The sequence below is a fragment of the Pungitius pungitius genome, chromosome 17, assembly GCF_949316345.1.
Source record: "Pungitius pungitius chromosome 17, fPunPun2.1, whole genome shotgun sequence".
Classification (NCBI taxonomy): Eukaryota; Metazoa; Chordata; class Actinopteri; order Perciformes; family Gasterosteidae; genus Pungitius; species Pungitius pungitius.
In genome coordinates this window covers 2,755,154-2,774,005 of record NC_084916.1, presented here as the reverse complement: position 1 = coordinate 2,774,005, position 18,852 = coordinate 2,755,154, and the positions used below count along the sequence as shown (strand labels likewise).

Genomic DNA, 18,852 nt, shown 5'->3' with positions numbered 1-18,852 from the left:
TGGCCTTCAAATATGAGATGCTCTGTGGTCGCTGCTTTTTTCACCTCAGCTCCAGGTAACGTTGTTCTGAAAAAAGTCTCTCATCGCCGAGCGCTTTGGTTCATAATGCGTCTGTCACAGGGTGGCCAGCGTATCGGATGACTCAAAGAGAACACTGGAGCTGGGTTCAGTGCAACCACTCCGCGGTTGGCCACAGCGGTGTGACAGAAACCCTGCAGAAACCCGGGGGGGGGGGGGGGGGGGCACATGGCGTGTGTTTCTTTGTGTTGACTTTGTAAGTAGAGAGCTTCCTGCACCAAACAATGCAACGCTGCATACAGAGAGTCGTTCCACGTGCATGTCCCTGCAATTCATGGTTGCATTGTGCTTCCAGTGTGTGTCCAATCGGTGGGCCTTTTATATGTGATTTGTATGTTATGTCAGTCGACCGGCCCATAGTGTCTCAACTATGTGTTGCTCTTCACCTCTGTTTACGAGTGTAACGCAGAAAACATCTGTGTTTGCACAATACAACGTGACGTCTTGTAGGGCTGCTATCTCTGGTTCCACATTGGCCCTGGTTGGTTAATTGCTCAATCAAGTGGAAGTGGGACATTAATCAAACCAGGAAGCCACAGTTGCAAGTGAGGCCAGAATGTGTCAAAGGGAAGCATGCAGGCCAGCGACGTCAACGCCCAGAAGCGACTTCTTCCCTTCTGTGATCTGTGAGTAGCTCTCGAGGCAGAGCACCAAGCGTGTCCACGCGCCGCTTACATTGGGCTCCAGCCAAAAGCAACAGGATACACAGTTAAAAATGTATGTCATGCATGAGTGTCAACCTGCCCATTCCTCACTCGGCAAATGAGACGGGGGGGGGGAGCACGGTGTGGAGATCCAATCCGTCCGTGTGGTTTCCCTGGAGGAGCCTCAACGCGTGGAGGCAAGCGCATACTGTAACTCCCATCACTTCAAACATCGACAACATCACTGAAAAACGCTCCGACGGGGTCAACTATTTATAATTGAGAGATGTGATTTCGCCAAGTGCTTGTTGGACAGCGGGGGGAGGGGGGGATTACAGGGGAGGGAGGGGTTGGCTTCGCTCTCTACGGCCAACGGTGAAGTCGCTCTTCATTTCTACAGAGCAGGAGGCAGAGAGACGTCTCTGTTCTCTACACTCCCCCCTGCAAGGTGAGCCTTTTACTTTCTGTTCTCTCTCCCTCTCCCTTCTCTCCCTTTATCTCTCTCTCTCTCTCTGTGTCTCACACCTGTTTCCATGGCCTACATGCTTTGTGCTGCTCTGTTTTTTGTCATTTGAATTGTAAGTTGTATTCCTAATTGAATCAAATGTTTCACAATGAGAGTCTTGGAATGAAAAAGCAACAGCAGATAACAAAATGGGAACATTAACATTGAAAGCAATCAGTGGCATGTAACTGTAGATGTAACCAAGTACTGTGTTACGTACATATCGAGGTACTTAAAGTCTATTTGAGTAGTTCCCTTTTTTACACTTTCTCATTGAATGAGTAAATGTGTCCAAACCTTTGACTGGTACAGTATATTTGACACTACTGCTTACTTAATACATATACAAACACATTATTTGTTTGTATAATATAATGATGAAATATTGCAGTTTTAAAAGTATAAGTGTGTCTTTGTATTGCAAAACTATACAACATTAAGGTGTTTTGAAATGTAATCTTTAGGTACAAAGCAAGAATAATCTAATATTCCACTTTTAAAGGAGCCATAATGAGTGTTTTTATTTTGATCAAAATAATTTTGATTAAAGTTTTATGTTGAATTTAGAACCTTTAATCATTTAATGGAGTATTTATAACTTTATTATTTATAACTAGTATTTCTACTTTCAGTACAATCATTAACAGTTCAAGATAAATGGTCTCAAAGAAGGTTAGTTGTGTTTTACTTTTGATGCTTCCCTTCAAAAAGAGAAAAAGTTGCTTGCTACTGTAAGAGGAGTAATTAAGTTAATAAAGACAGATCATCACTAATCGAAAGGTAATATTTTAAAACTTGTTCATGCTCATTTGCTGTAGTTGTATTTTTGCACATTGCTTGGTATATGTTCTATTTTTAACGATGACACAAAATGCTCCCCACAAACCCTTTAATCTCACTGACTCTTATTTCACTTCTCTTCTTGTGCGCTCACTGGTCAGAGTTGTCCTCTGCCACTTGGACTTCAAACCTCCAGCAATGCCACATAAACAGCTCGTAACAGTGAGTGACAGACAAGGAGCCCCTCACATTGTGGCCTAAGGGGGGGGGGGTAAATTTAACTTTGTGTTCAGCACCTGTGCTGCAACTGTTTGCATTTCTTAACCAAAGGTCAACGAGGAGCAATTTGATCACAACGTGCCATGCAGGATTATAAGAATTCCAATCAGGTCTTTGATGCAGACGGTGGAACAGATGACATGTGGTTATGACAGCGAGCAACAGACGGACCGACGCTTTTGGAGTTGCAGCTCTATGATATGATGTAATATTTATATATATTGTTGGTACAAGTACAAGTAATTCCAATAGTGAGACAGTGTATACAGAAATAAGAGTGTGATGTGGATATACTGTACACACATGAACTAGATATGAACAGTTGTATAAATGTTCTGTGACTGTGAAGCAGGAAATATTTTAGAAAACATTGCTGCACTATGTCAATTATTTGTTCAACACGTATTACCATTTTTGTGCACTCTGGTTCTTATCACCTCTGAAGGTCTAAATATGTACAACGTAGAGCTAAATTGGGGGTAAGGGTTCTAAAACGACTTGAAAGATAGTGTTGTGTATTGGAGAGGAAAAATTGACACGACACTCCAATCTGTTGGCTGCGGATTGACTTCCTCGTCACTGTGTGGGATTAAAAGTTCTCTGAAGGTGAACAGATGGTACACAGCCCCACAAGAAGATATTTCACAGTCAGGGGAAGCCGTCTTCTTTTCTGGATTTTGATTCAAATAAATAAAATAGTGCTCAGAGCTGCCAAACAGCACAACCTCTATAGACACCAATGGAAAGATTAAAGACAGCTGTCTGTTTAACACACAATAGATTATTAGTATTTTATTTCAATGACCTGATTGATTCAAAAGGAAAAGTCATAAGAAGATCCTGACCATTATTATCTTTTTACATATTTACTTACAGGAACAAACCCCACAAATGTAGTTCTGTAAATATGTCACTGATGTTCTTAGAAATACAGCTTGAAAACCAATAAAGAGGCACTTAAAATCTTGAAGACGTCATACAAATATTATAATGCTTTGTCAATGTAGAAAATAAAAGTCAATTAGTCACATAAGTGCATCGGGGAGTTTGTAATACATAATAATAAACCTATTCAGAGCTATTAACTGGTCATTTTGCGCTTTTTCTGGGAATATAACAATATGCGTTACTAATACACAAGACAAACATCTCATGGAGTTTGATCCGCTAATAAACAAAGCGATAGTAATGGGATCACCTTGTGTCGCAACACTGAGGAACTGCTGAGGGAAACGGTTGATGGAGGTTTGAGGTCCTTAGAGCAGACCATCATTTGTTTCTTAAAACAGTTTGAAAGGTGTTGACTCCTGCAGTCGTACACGTTTTACTGGCACTATTCCCTGTGGGTCTCATGGCATCATTGTAAGCCACTTGAAGTCTTGAATGTCAACTTGTTTTTTTGAAGTTGAGTTGTACAATATGCTCTGAAAATAGAAATCTTCACTCCATCTGTACACATGCTAACCATCCGTGAGAGGCTTAGCTTGTGCATACATCCCACAACATGCCTAGATATGTCAGTCATATGTTCTCTTAAGAGGTGGCTGATAATTTACTTCAACACAGACACCATGCTTGTTAGAAGTGGGAGAATATACGACGTTTGTGCTCCAAATTGCACTTTTACTTGCATTGTATTATATATCATGTTCCTCACCATAGCTATAACATATTCCAAGGAGCTGCTGAAGTACAGCGCTACATAGAGCGAAAACCACAAGAACTAGACCAGAACTAGACACAAGAACAGCTAAATGTCTGACTACATTAGTTACTTTTAGTATCAGGTTATCAAAACAAAACATACATCAAATAAATTATATAATAATATGTATTTTTTTTTAAATGATTCAAAATAGTTAAAAGTAGCTCCACCGGATGCAACATTAAAGTGATGATTAAATTAAATTATCAAAAATGTCAATCCAGTAATGGCATAATTCTGAAATGGGCCATTCTGTAGAATGAGAAGCCTACTTCTACTTTTGATACTTTAAAATAGAATCTGATGCCACTACTTTGTAGAGCTGCTTTAGTACATTTTGAATGCAGTACCTTTAAACTGAGTTTTTTTACACATATACATCTGAGTAGTAGAGTACTTCCTCCACTACGGCTGCATATTCCTAAAGTAGGGGATTTGTGTCAACAACACAGAGAACATCGGGGCGTCAGGCAGATTAATCCAGCTGAGTACCTATTCTACGGGTGTCACAGAGAGAAAAAATCAGATAAACTTCATTTCACCCTGAGGGGAAAGTTGACCCTGCCTTTACCCCATAGCTTCTCTTCCCGCACGTCAACGCTTCACGACTCACAAAGTATCGCGAGATTAGAGCCCAGCGAGGATAGTGTCGTGAGCTAACTGGGTTTCTCGGTCGTTAGAGCTTGATGCCAACAAAAACCTACATTTAGCACATTTTAAAAACACATAGAAGCATCAGCGGATACGTAAAATGCGCCTGTCCGGGTAGTCCGAGCGCCTTTCCTTTTCCCAGGCGCAGTGCGTCTGTTTCGGTGGCCTATGTGGTAACAATCGCGCTGCTAACGAGCTAAGCTGCTAACATCCGCTTAGCCCCGGACCGCTAGAGAGACCGAGGAGTAAAACCAGGAAGGAGGGAGCAGCCGAGCAGCCTGGCCTCAACGGTTAGCTACTCTGACCGCACTGTACCACCGAGTATTCATACGAACGAGCTCTCTCAACTCTTTTGAAAACAGGAACAGGTAATTGTGACTTATTTTTTTGTAGCTAGGTTGATGTTTTTAGGCAGTCAGGTCAACTGCTTTTCCGTCGGTAACGCTAAGCATGTCGTTAACGTTGGCCCTTCGGTATCGATAGCTTCAGTCTGTTTTATCGGGCTTCACGTTAAATATTGATTACAGTGCTGCGTGTCCCCACTGCACATTTAGAATTGCCAACTATATATAATATGCATTGCGTAGTGTGTAGTTTGTTATAACGTTATCTGCTGTTGGTGTAGCAGCACCTACGACGTATACTTTACGTTGCACATAGCCTTCCCCGACTGGTGATCATTAACTAACGTTAAACATCCAACCAAACTGACCATTGAACCCTGTGGCTCGTGTTACCAACATGTAATTATATCCAGTGGCGATGTTCAGATGTTTTTTTATTATTGAAAGTTGCCATACTACAGTCGAGAAATACCATTTTACTTGTAACGTGACATAATACGGCATGCCTTATCATTTTTTTTTAAATATATTTGTGTATTATCACTAAAATATCGCAGCTGTTCGACGTTTTTTTTTAAATATATTTTTTAAATTGAACTACAGGATTTAATCTAGAATCCTAAGTCATAATGATTAGAATCTGCAAAGCATTTAGGCAAAAAGGACATGCAGTGGAGTTAAAGGTACAATATTTGCATACAAAATGTAATTAAGTACCATGAAATGCTGTAACTCAACAAACCTCAACGGTGTAATCAAATACAGCACATTACTTTTTATTTAGTCAAAATTTACATTCCAACACTGGTAGTACATCTCCAATAGTTGTATTAAACCACTCTAGGATATTATTTTTTGGCGGCTACATTTCATCATATCACGTAGAGGGATCAAGAAGAAAATACTATGTTGTTTGCGCTTTTACAAGCTGTACTTTAACTTCGAAGGGTTACACTTAATCACTTAAACTATACTAAATTTGCTTTAAGCTCGAGCAACTTTAACCCTGTTTTTTTGTCTACTGTCCTTGGCCCTTCTCCTTTCCAACGTTCACATATTTCCCCTGAACAATAATGCACATTGTTTCCTCTATGTTGTGTGGTGAACACCCTTCTGTAAACAGTAACCCACACAACCATTCCAGGTCCCCATCATTAGCTGCATTTTCTTAAAGCACACATTATTTAATGGATAATGAGTTAGCGCTACAGAAAGAGAAAAGTAAAGTGTTGTGTATTTCAATGGACAGTTTTTTTTAAACGTTAGATTCACTTCTAGTATTTAAAGAAGTACAGACTGTCAAAGATTGTTTCATGAGATGAAAACCTCATGCTATTTTCACTTCCTATTTAGTTTTGATGTCTAGGGGGGAGCAGAGCTTTGGTTGAACACCATAGATAATGTGGTCAACTGCACCTCCCTATACTTATCATTCAAGGCGCGCTAGATGAGGTCTGCAGGGAGGAACAGATTCAGAGATGATGCTATGAATATATAAATATTAAGAGGTTAAAAGACCAAATTTTCACTCATTTTGCTTTGGCCATCATAAGTGTGTTATTAGGCCACCATCTTAATTTGTACAGCTCTGCACATTAAACTCTGTGAAAACTACCTGTAGAGACTTTCAGCTGGACATGCATTTGTCATGACTAGCATGTGAGAGGGTTTTTCCATAATGTAACATGGGACCAGACATACTGCGATAGCCCACCTAACAAGCAGTGGGATGGGGCGTGCAATGAGGTACCCACCATTTTGTGTATTGAAAGTTTAAGGTTCAGAAGAGGTGCAATGAGGGCCTTTGGTAGTCAATAAAACCCTTGACTGGCCTGCTTTGGATTTGTAGTGGCGAGGGAAACCCCGTATTAACACGTAGCAACCATTGTATCACACATAGCAACTGTTGGCCCTTCAAACATTGAAAAAAAGAGCCAATCCAAATACCAGCCACTGAAGAAAAAAACGCTATTATGCATTACTCTGGGTCCTCAAAGGGAGTCTTGAATAAGCCGCAATTGTTTTAGACTTTGATGTAACCAGTGGATTAGCAGATTGAATAATTTGTATAAGAGATGGTGCCTGTCCTCGCCATAATGAGTCCCTGTTGAAGAAAAAGCAGCACTACCTGCTCGAGACCAATGCCGCTACTTTGCAGTAGACTCTTGTCTCCATTATGAAGAAAGAGCAACAATAATTTTTGATGTATTGGAACATCTTGGCAGATTAACAACGCTTCAATTTCTTTCCATCTACCATTTTCTCCTTGCCAGAAACCCCATCAATGTATTTATAAAAATATATGTACACAAAAATACACTTGTGGGATGAAGTAGGGCATGGGTTCTTAACCTTTCTGAACTCAGGGCCCAACTTTTTAAGTACAAAGTGACCCGGGGCCCATTCAAATATTAACACTGTCATGGATTAACTATTTTATATCATTCTAGGTTGGATTTGTATTCAGTGACTGAATAAAATAATAAAATAAAAATTAACAAGAAAAAAAAACGGATACAGTGATCATCATAAGGACATTTATTTATGATCTGCATGTAAACCTGCACAAAAAATACTACCTAACCGTTCATGCAACAGATAGTTAATATAATAATAATTGATGGTGATGACGAGCAGAGCATCTCAACACTGATTGGCTTTTGCAAGATATTTCATTTGTACATATTTAAATTTTACAAATTGTATGTTTTTGGCAGCCCAATCGGGGTCAAGAATCACTGAAGTAGGGGATGCCATGTTGCACATGTGGTTTTCATTTCTGGTCAGTGTTGATTCAGTAGCTTTCTGAGGGGTCAAAGTCACTTAACTAAAGCACTGTTTGTTAACTTCTAAGTCAGGGCTGGGTGATCAAAAGAGAACATCGAGTGTTTGCCATTTTTCTTTTGTTTCAAAACGAACAAACATACTTTTTAAATCAGCGGTTTAGAATTTAACCACAGCATCTTCAGTCTTTTTATCTGACATTTCATGCTGTTATTATTTTACAATAGTTGCAGTAGAGCAGGGGTGTCAAACTCATTTCACGTTTTGGCCAGATACTGCCCACTTTGATTGTGGCCCAGGCCTTTTAAATCATAGAACAATCTTACTCATTTATTAAATAATACTTGAAAGTAGGAGACCGATTTGACAACATACACAGGTTATGCTTCAAGCCTTCTCGAAGGTTCTATTCACTGGAATCAATAGCTGGAGATAAATGTACTAAAACAGTGAAGCTCTGGGAAACGCCAAGTGCTGGTCAGTCTTCATGATGACTTCATGTTGCACACCTCAGAACATTGCAGTTTTTCCAACAATGTACAATGTCTGACCCTCTCAGCCCCAACAAAGGACAATCATCATATGTTGTAGTCACACATCGCACACAGGGAAAATCTATCACCGTATTCTTACTTCATTTATAAACTGAGGCCATAACCTGTTGCTAGTAGGGTTTCGTATGGCTGCACTGCTGAGCTTTTTTTTGACGTTGTGCCAGACCTCACTTCTCTTCAGCAGCAGCCTGTCCATGTGTTCATGCTGCTCCAGCTGTCTGCTCTGGTCTTAAAGCTAACCTGGGGGCCTCTTTGTATCATCACTGCATTGGTTTTGACAGATCAAGGTCACATGGGGTTTTAGGGGCTGCTGAAGGCAGAGTGTGAGGGCTCCTGGTGACTGGGGACAAGGTGTCATGTACTCTGTCCGGTCCCAGGCTTGTCTCCGATTTATGTCCGTCATGTACACATTGGTGACGGTTACCTCACAATATTGAGGCGGCGCAGGTGTCTATGGCCAAAGTGAAGTCTGACTGCGGTCTGCAAACTGCTGATATATTATCTATGTTTTTAGAATGCTGCTGGAAACTAGAAAACTTATTTGTGAATGAGCCTAATATGCAGCTGTACAATCCTGGAGAATATAGACGATGTGTTTGAATTCTATACATTTTTTTTGAAGGGCATAATTGCTTAACTTTTTTGTCTGTTTCCTTCCCCTTGTGAACATTAATTAAATGCACTTGTTTTCTTGTTTAGATAAGTGGAAAAGGCTGGTCTAAGCACAAAGATGTCAAAGGCTCCGGATTCCCCAGCTCGGTCCCGCTCCAGATCGAGATCCAAATCCAGGTCCTACTCCAGGTCTCACTCGAGGAGCCGCTCCCGCTCAAGATCCAGGAAACGTCGCTATAGGTAAATCCAGTGTTCTGTTTCTGATATTAACCAAGTGTTTTTCAAACATGTTGCATTGTAATTACAGCTGTTATTAATGCTTTGTAATATGGTTACGTTAATTAGTTACTTTTAGTAATTTTATAGTTTTACTTTGTGAAAATGGGAGCTATTTAATCCCTGCTTGAACAGACTATTTTTTCCATACAAGTGGATACAACAAATGTGTGCCTTCATCGGGTTTATAATATGCAGTCTGTGGTTTCTGATATTTAACAAGGAAATAACTAGCGGCTCATCACCCTTTGCTCTCACGACAGCCATTTAGTTTCAGTGATACAGCTCTCCTCAGCTATCTGCAGTACAAAATCTAGATTGAAAACACAAAATGTTGCTATGTTGTCTCAGAGGGAGCTGAATTTAATAAGATAAATTACCAAATGTGTATACATGAATAAATAAAATACTTGACACTTCACATGAATAAAATGAGTTGAAAATGAAATAATTTGATGGTGTGAAGTTTGAACAAATAAAAGTTGCCAGACTTTTGTAGCCGCTCCTCATCTGAGCCAAAGCTATAGGCCTTATGCAACTAGCGTAGTAAACGTTGATCTCACAAGGGACATTTTTCCTCCATCCCATAACTGGCTGATGTGGGAGGCGTGTTTCGACAAGGAAGGAGGAGACATGGAACAACAAAGACAGCATATTTGGTTCTGCTGCATCAGTTTTAATTCTTTAGGGTAAATGGTCTGACCATGTCTACATGTTCCATCATGTCCATACCAGAGACACACTTGATGTGGTTTTGGACTCTATGTTTGCTCTTATTTTGCATGCGTTTCCTGTGTGAACGCCTCAAGCTGATTGCATCAGCTCATCTTCGTTCTTGTAAGGACTCTCCAGTCAACTATATTTGTGACAAGCAATACAGGTTGAAGCTGGCAAGCCGTATGCCCATTAGTATATATTTCTTTATGTGGAGCTTTAGGTGAGGCAGGTCCTACACAGACCGCCCTGTTGTTGTCCGCCCATGTTTTTGTTTGTCCCTTGAGGGTTGATGCGTTTCCGGAGGCGGTAGATTGTTGGACTGGATAGTTTTTTGGGGGGCAGCATTGCTACACTGCTGGTCAATCATTGTCAGACAGAAAAAGGAGTAGAGGGAGCACTCTTGGCCTGGTTTCATCTCCCTCCCCTTCCGCTGCCTCCTCCCTCTGTGGATTAGAGCAGGTTGCATCCTGGGTGCTCACGCTGTCTAACCTATGAATTAAAGCAGCACAGACCGTCCTGCCTGTGGGACTACATGTTCTTTTGTCCAAGATTGCGCCGCTTTGATGAACAGGTACACAGGTTCAATATGTAGCTTAATATGTAGCTTAATAGTTTGTGGCTCTACAAGCCATCGTGACAGGTGTTGTGTCAATCAAGGTCTTACATCCCTGCGTTTACATTTCACTTTACATTCCTCTAGAATAAGAATCTTGTGCTTGGTTTACTTTTATTTGTAATCTTCTACATTTTGCTGTTTTGTAATCTTCTACAGTTTGCTGTTTTGTATGTGTTTTATTTTTTCAAAGATAATGCTAATGTCTTATTGGTTATCTGAGTTGGCATCTGTTGTGTGTTTTGTCTAGTTTAAATGACTCTTGTGTTTTCCTCACTTCAGAGTATCTGTTACCTTGTAGCTAACCCTAAAAGCTGGATATAGGCAGAGTAGACCATACAGTAATACTATTTTTCTTCACATTTCCTCCTGTGCGTGAATGGCCGAGACAACGTGGTGAGTCACTGGGCTTACAGTAGCTTACTACCGCCCTCTGTTGACAGTGATCAGCAGTAAGTCTGTGTCTCCTGTCAAGGTTCCCAGTACACTGTTTTGGGACCCAGGCCAGTGTCTACTCCTGGGGGGTCTACAAAATGGGGCGAATAACTATGCTGATGCACTTTGAACCTGAGATGAATGAGATTCAAGCTCCATCTGCTGGTCAAATATCTGAATGATTGTTGCTATGTTGTGAAGAAGCCTTTCATCAGATGGCTGTCATGGTGAGATTTTAAAAACACGGACCATGATCGTACATGTTGAGACGCTGCTGGGTTATTAAACACACTTGGCAGCACAGGGTGTCCCTCAGCACGCTGTTTGCTCTTTAGGAAATAACACCTGAGCAAGAAGGCAATGCACCAACAGGTGACACGTAGCAAGCATAACTACTAAGTGGCTCTGCAGGAAATAAGAATAAATGACTACAGAACAAACAAAAACAAGGAATTTTAATCTGTTTTAAGGCCCCTCCACTTCACCTGCCACTGTGAGTTGTAACCTTTTGTCTTTACTTAACTTACAGGCAATGTATTTTCTCCATAAAATCTGTTAAAATGCTTTTTGAATTTTTCGCCAGCCTTAAAAATCATTATTTTCTTGTCCATGTTCTATCCACATTTTTGGCTCAAAGGTTCCTTCTTGACGATGCAGACTGCAGTTTGACTCAATAATAATCTGTCCACTAGATATAAATTTCTCCTTTTGGGTGATTCCTTGGGGAGAAGCTTTGCTTTTAAAATCCTGTGTTTCATTGGTCGAGGAGCGGACATGTTATCACATGATCTGCAGTGTTGCGATGGGATGTTGTTGCTCACTGGTGGTCCCTTAAGAAGAGTAAGACTCCAGCTGCACTCTGTTGCTCATATGGGATTGCAAAGTTGACATTATTGTTTGCCCCGGCACATGCTTTGCCCTGAATAACGTGATTCTGTTTCTCTCTCGTCCAGCTCCAGGTCTCGCTCCCGATCTCGCTCACACTCTCCGTCCTACAGAAACTATCCTTCCAGGGACTATCAGAACAACAGAGGGGGCTTCCGGGGCTACAACCGAGGCTACCGCAGGCCCTACCACTACCGTGCCAGAAACCGAGGCTATTACCCACGCAGCCATTACCAGAACAGGGGAGGTGGTGGGGGCTATGGCTATAAGTCCAACTGGCAGGGAGGCGCCGGAGGTGGTGGCGGCGGCGGCGGTGGTGGTGGTGGTGGTGGCGGCGGCGGCGGCGGCGGCGGTGGAGGAGGGTGGCACGATCGCCATCACGACCAGGACCACCACATGCACAGCCCAAGGAGGGGGCGCTCCCGCTCCCGCACACCGAAGAAGCGCTCGGGCAGCCGGAGCCGTTCCCACTACTCGGAGCGCTCGTCCTCGCAGGGATCTCGGCGCTCCAAGCACTCCAGCTTCTCCTCGCGGTCCAGGTCCTCATCGCCGCCTCACCGCAGCAGCAAGGGAAAGCCTGGAGCCAAGGATGCTAAGGACAAGCCGGAGGGTAAGGGAGAAAAATCGGGTCGAGCAGAAGACGGTGGCGCCATCGAGAAGGTATCCGGAGGTAAATGGATAGACTATGATACCAGTCCCAAACGAATCAGCCCAGACACAAAAAAAGAAGGTGACCCGACTGGTCTGGACGGCAAAGCGTCTGTGAGCGGCGGTCCTATGTGGAAAACCATTGGCACCGTGACCCCCCCAGCAAAGAGCCCCACGAAGTCCGGACAAACTGCCTCCTTCAGTGGCTTTGGGTTCTTCTCAAAGGAAGAGGCCAAATGTGAAGATAAGACTGTGATCTCTGCTGCATTCAAGAAGTAGGTCTATTCCTTTTATTTGATTCATGCAATTTTCTTTTAACACCTTCTGACAAATGATGAACATTAGTTTTCTCTCAAACACATCGATGCTTTTTTAGAGTGTCTTGGAGGAACACAAGTGTGAAAAGGGGTAAAGTAAAACTGCAAAAAAGTGCATTGATGTAGGTGGCTGTAATGAAATACCACTTGTTCATATTGTTTTTTTATTTAAGTATTACAATTGAGGAGCGTCTGGCTTTCTCTTTTGTATTTAAAGTATTTTAACAATAGAATTACACCGATGCGATTATGTGTTCTTGTTCTCCCTCCATGGTTAATCTCAGTCTGGAATGTTGTTAGTGCAACGAGCACCAGTTTTAGGTACTGAGGCTCAGTCTGGTCTGTTTCAGGTTCTTGGCTGAGAACAAAAACAAAAAGCAGGCCGCTGAAAAGGAGAACGGTCGCGATAAAGAGCACAGCGGCACTGACCGAGAGCTCGAGAAAGGAGGCAAGTCCGGAGACCTTTTCAACATCTCTGCTACTTCTTCGTCCGACTCCAAGGAGGGCAAGACGCTGCCTTTCTTTGACGCTGGAGAAGAGGAGTTCCTCAAGTCTCACGGGCTGAAAGAGAGGGACATCAATGAGGACGGCGATGCCAAAACCACCCTCACTGCTCGCGACATTTTCGGGAAGTGGGGGGATGAGCCGAGCTATTCGACGTCCTACCCGTCGGTTAAAGAGAAAAGCCGCAGAGATGCCGAAGAAGCCGAGCCCCTGGATCACATGGAGGAAGAGTTCTACCGAGGCCGCAAGCACAGCTCCAAGAAGGAGGAGAAGTCCAAGAAGAAGGAGAAGAAAGACAAGGAGAAGTCCAGGAGGAGTCTGTCCCCCCCCACAACCTCCAGAGAGAAGGAGCGCCCCCTGTTTCCCGTAGCGTTCCCTCGTCGCGAGGAGTCCCCTCTACGTCACATGTCGGCATCAAGGGACGACTTTGAACACAAAATTGCTTCTGTTGATGAGATGCCCAGGTAAGAGGTTATTTTCAAGGTAAATTATTTGAACAGATCCTCTTCCTAATTGAAATATGTAAATCCCTTTATCGAGGACTGTGACAACACACACACACACACACACACACACACACAGTCAGAATGGTTTTCTTTGACTTTGGTCAGAGTTTGGTATCATAACCTTTTCTCACTCTAGTAATTGTTGGCTTTATAGACTATTCAATACCTGGCTCGTTACTGCAGTAGACTCATCAAGAATCATTTTTCTCTATGGCAGAAAAACAAAACCACCCAAAAAAGCAAATTAATATTTGTCCATAAAAAACGGTGGCTGGGGAAAAGGCCTGTTGTCTGTTCTAACTATGAGCAATGATGTTTTATTTACTCATCGTTCAGTGTTCCTGCCTCTTCTGTTTCTGCAGTTCCTCCCTGTCTAAAGAGCGCATCATGTCCCGAGAGATGCCCAATCCCACTAAGAAAGATCCAGAGTTTCGTTCCATTTTCCAGCATGTTCAGTCGCCACAGCTCCGCCGGAGCCCCTCGGAGCTGTTCGCTCAGCACATAGTCTCAATCGTGCACTACATCAAAGGTAAAGTATGACCGAGGATGGTTGTGTCTCCGGGGGCTCAACGGTGGTGAGGCGACAGCAGTTTGGACGGTTGAGGAGATCCGGTGGATATTTTGTTCCTTGACATTATGTAATATGTTGGCATGCAGCTGCTTCATCTTGGATTAACAGTGTGTTGTTCTTCGTTGGCAGCGCAACACTTCCCATCCTCAGACATGACTCTAAGTGAGCGGTTTGCCATGTACCAAAGAAAAGCTGCAGAGGTAGAAATGATGAAGCCAAGGAAGAGCCCAGAAATCCACAGGTATCTACAAGGTGTCATTATCTCATCTGAGGACATCCTGAAACGTATGTTATTGACATAGGCGGTTTTCCCCTCCTTTCTCAGGAGAATCGATGTTTCCCCAAGTGCTTTTAAGAGGCACTCTCACCTGTTTGAGGATATGGAGGAGACCAGCTACAAGGTGACCTGCCATTTTGAAACTTGACGTATTTGGAACAAGCAAATTCTGAGACGACCCAAAGCACCAGTGTTCAGCTTTGTGCTTTTCTTTCAAAGGATGCATATTTCTAAATCAAAAGAACCCAATTGTGTTTTGTAAGTGCCGAGCAAGCCCCCCCAGCCTATGAGATATGGTTATTGATTGGGTATGTACGAGCCCAAGCAAAGGCTAAAAGGAAGTGAATTAAGATCCCGAATCCAAGCCTCTCAAGGGACGCTTATCAGTGCCTTTACCTTGTAAGTATTTTTCTTGAAAGAAAAAAAGTGAAGCTACGAAAAAACGCTATAAAATTCAGTAAATTTTATTAAGCTACATGCATGCTGCTGGTTTCCACAAATACTTTTTGTTTTATTGTCAAATTTTTTTTAAGCAACATTTTCTATAACTATTTTTCCTAACCACCAGAGGGAACACAATACTTCTTAATTTGTAATGCACTGATTACATTTTTGTAATGTTAACCAATCACATTCATAGCAAATCTGAATCTATTGATCAGTGTTACAAACGGCTGGTTTGGTCGCTAACAAACACGTATTCACGCAGGATCCAAGTAAAAAGTTCAAAGGTGACGTGATGGACCTTCGCCTGGATATTGAAAGGCGCAAGAGGTTTGCCGGGAAGGAGCCGAGGCGCGAAGGAGACAGGAGCCCCGGAGGCTCCCGAGGAGCGAGCAGAGAGAAGTCCTCTGAGAAATCTGGGAAACACCACAAGAAATCCAAGTACGTCCAATCTGTAGCGTCTGTTCGCCCCCTACAGAGTACTTCCTTCAAACAGCTACAAGGCCACAGGGATGTTTGGAGAGGAGGTGACTATTGGTACTATGTTGCCATGTTCGCGGATACACAGCAGCGCAACAACCTGCCACCACTGTGCAGGCCCGCAGTGTGCCTTCTTCCCTCCGTTCTAGAGTACATTTTATAACTTCCCCCCAAATCAGGTATGATGGGGAACAGGGGCCATAACATGTTACCCTATTATTCAGAAATAAGAAATGTGTAAAATATCGGTTTTTAGGATGAAAGCGGCTGTTAAGGGTTTCAAGAATGAAATGATCAAATAATACACTTAGGATTAAACACATTTTTAAAGTCTGAGGAACTGTGAATGCTTAATAGGAAAACTTGAATTAGCATTCACAGATTATAGAACATCCAGCACCTTCTCTGGTAATAATGTGAGTCATGTCTCCTGTGACCATAGTAACTACTCAACAAATATTCCACAACCTGTATATTCAGCTGTTTTGACACTTTTTGGGGTCTCATCCAACCTTGACGTTCTCTGCCCACAGGAAGGGTAAGAAGAAGCGGGAGCGCTCTCCTTCCTCCTCTTCCTCATCCTCCTCTCCATCCCCCTACCCTCCACCTTACAGAGGTAAGGAGTTCATGGGAGGAGAAGGGATGGAGCACCCTGAGGAGTGCTACGGTCAGATGCGTTATCCTCCACGCGACTACTGCGGGTCCGGAGAGAGAGGCCACTATGACGGCCACAATGCAGAGAGAGGCCGAGGCCGCGGATTCGTAAGTTTCCGTCGCGCCTCGTTCATCTCTCCAGCTGTTTTGGTGTTTGGTCATTGACCTACTGACGTCTCATCTTCTTGCAATACTTTGTCCCTAATGGCGTCTCAGTAGACTGTGCTTCTGTTCTGTTCCTTCCTCCTAATGCTAAGGAACATAATGTGGATGATGATAATGATGATGACACTCTCATACACATTCCATGCACTACATGATTTTTATTGAGGTAATGTAGCGTAAATCAGTGGAACTTCCCCATATCACTAAAAACAAATGCCAAATTTCCATCAGTATGGCTTTAATTAATTAATGTGTTCTGTCGTTGTCATTGTCCCGGAGTCAATTTCTCCTATTTTCTCTGACATGGATCAAAAATATTAATAATAACAATACAAATATTTACTTATTGTAAAATATGTGCTTGTCCTTTGACTGCAAGTTTGACTCCACCTTGTTGTTTTGATTACAGTTCCCCAGAGTCAGAGGGAGAGGGTGGAGCAGGGGAAATTATCCAGGCAACAACAACAACAACAGCAGCAATGGAAACCCTGCAAATGTAAATCCTGCAGTGCGCCCTCCAGATGAGGAGTGGGACCCTGAATACACTCCCAAGAGCAGGAAGTATTACCTGGTGAGCCTCTGAAATTACTAATTGATTCAGTGGCATGACAAGGCTCTCAAAACATGGGCCTTTTTCACAAACACTACGGCATGTCAGAGTAGAATTTATTACTAACAAATAGTAGAGGGAATAAAACAAAATAAATTTAGTTACGCTGCTGTAAACTCTGCAGTTGTGGGGTTTAGCGGAGTCCTTGAGGGTGGGGCCAGACTCGTCCCGTCTTGATGGTCCTGCTGTGTAAAGGCCTTCTGAATTGACCTTTTCCCCATTGCCTGTGTCCCCCGTCCAGCATGATGACCGCGATGGCGAGAAAACCTGGGTGGACAGCCGCGGGAGGGGCCGGGGTTCCTTCCCGCCCCGCCGGGGGCGCTTTGTCTACCGTAAGGGGGGCAGCAGCCCGAAGTGGACCCACGACATGTTCCAGGGAGGGCAGGAGGGGGAGCTGGGAGACGACAGCGCAGAAGTAGAGCGTAAAGACGCCAAGAGCGCCGGAGACGCCTCCGCCCAGAAGCAGTAGAGCAGCTGGCTCCTCCTCCTCCTGTGTAGTCAGTGTGGTAACGGTTACTGCGGCGATGGAGGGTTGTTCTTTTTTTGTTTTCCCCTCCAGGTCATGTTGTTGTTAATAGTAAAAAAAAAAAGAAAAGAAAATGTGTTCAGTGGGTTTGAGCCTTCTCACGGTTTAAGTGAAGAGAGAACCGACTAGAACGAGGAGCGGCACTCTGTTACGTTTTGTATGTGAGCTTAGCTTCATTTCAGAGTGCTTTTATGTGAAGGTGATTTGTTCCGTTTGTCTTTTCTTTTTTGCAGCCGGTTGGCTCAATGGTATCTTTTTAATGGATAAAATACTGAGGCAACAAAGATGAATATTCTTTGAAAATATGACAAGATGAGAAATGCATTTGTGCCTTAGAAATGACATATACAGTATATATAACAATACATGTGTAATCTGTTAGAGGGTACAGCCCCGGCTGTGAGAGGCCCAGCTGTACCTGTTTGAGTGTAGCCAGGCGTCAGATGATTTCCACCTTGTTCTTTCTTCCTTTGTCTTTTGGGCCTGTGATAAATCTTTGATGTTACTGCATGAAGCGTTTGATTCATACCTCGCTCCTCGGGACCAATCGGTAGTGAGCCATCCTCAAATTAGCACACATGGAAAATCATTTGATGAACCGCTCCGAACAATCTGTTTGTCACTTATCCAAGCTTTTTCATTAGTGCCACTTAACCTGTATTTCTCATTAGGAAGTGAAGACATTTTTACGTGTGTGTGTTCGTGTTCCAGTATATTCGCATAAATTGTGGGTGTTTTTTTTTAAATTGTAAAAGAATTTGACACCAAAATCCACAGATCTTTTTCTTTTTTTAGACACATAAACATGTAGGTTTTCTCCCTTGTGAAATCAATTTAGGTAAGTGGCTACCTCTTGTTTTAGCATTTTAATAAAAATAAAATAAAATGAGTTATTATAAGAGGGTGATGTGTATAGAATTATAGGAGCTAAATTGGTGTAATCTGAACACCAGGGGAAGGGAAAACATAGTTGAATATTGTTCATTTTTTTTAAAGACAGAAGTTGCAGTGAATCCTCAACAAAAAAAAAATCAAACTTAACTCCTGTCACAACCTACACAGAAAGTAAAGAGGACAACATAACGTTTAGTTCATGAAAGACTCTGTTTTGTGAATCTCACTGTGCTGCTTGGTCCCACCTCTGACTACATACTGCATGTACTAAACAGAACTGTAGAACTGTCTTTCATCTGAAGCTCAATACTTTTTTACTGTTCTCAAGAGCTTTGGAGTTCTGTCTTTTAATTTTCAATAAAGTTTTCTTTGAATCAGGGCCACTGTGCTAGTG

At 42.6% G+C, this 18,852-nt stretch overlaps 1 protein-coding gene across 3 annotated transcripts; it reads left to right on the top strand.

Annotated features, from left to right (window-relative positions):
* Positions 1-1,119: 1,119 nt before the first annotated feature.
* thrap3b (thyroid hormone receptor associated protein 3b) lies at positions 1,120-18,837 on the top strand. 3 transcript variants are annotated; one of them, XM_037474100.2, is made up of 11 exons: positions 1,120-1,170; positions 9,024-9,176; positions 11,931-12,785; positions 13,178-13,795; positions 14,200-14,366; positions 14,538-14,649; positions 14,734-14,809; positions 15,395-15,570; positions 16,143-16,371; positions 16,838-16,999; positions 17,280-18,837. In XM_037474100.2, exons 2-11 carry the CDS (start codon positions 9,055-9,057, stop codon positions 17,505-17,507), a joined length of 2,745 nt encoding a protein of 914 aa, XP_037329997.2. In that variant the 5' UTR covers positions 1,120-1,170; positions 9,024-9,054; the 3' UTR covers positions 17,508-18,837. The 3 variants fall into 3 exon arrangements, with proteins under 3 accessions (XP_037329997.2, XP_037329996.2, XP_037329998.2); XM_037474099.2 differs by lacking the exon at positions 1,120-1,170 and adding an exon at positions 4,600-5,010; XM_037474101.2 differs by lacking the exons at positions 1,120-1,170; positions 9,024-9,176 and adding an exon at positions 10,373-10,500.
* Positions 18,838-18,852: the final 15 nt, after the last annotated feature.

Coding starts and splice junctions, on each gene's coding strand:
- thrap3b (XM_037474100.2), top strand. CDS start 9,055: ATGTCAAAGGCTCCGGATTCCCCAGCTCGGTCCCGCTCCAGATCGAGA. Junction 12,786..13,177: donor ATCTCTGCTGCATTCAAGAA/GTAGGTCTATTC, acceptor GGTCTGTTTCAG/GTTCTTGGCTGAGAACAAAA. Junction 13,796..14,199: donor TCTGTTGATGAGATGCCCAG/GTAAGAGGTTAT, acceptor CTGTTTCTGCAG/TTCCTCCCTGTCTAAAGAGC.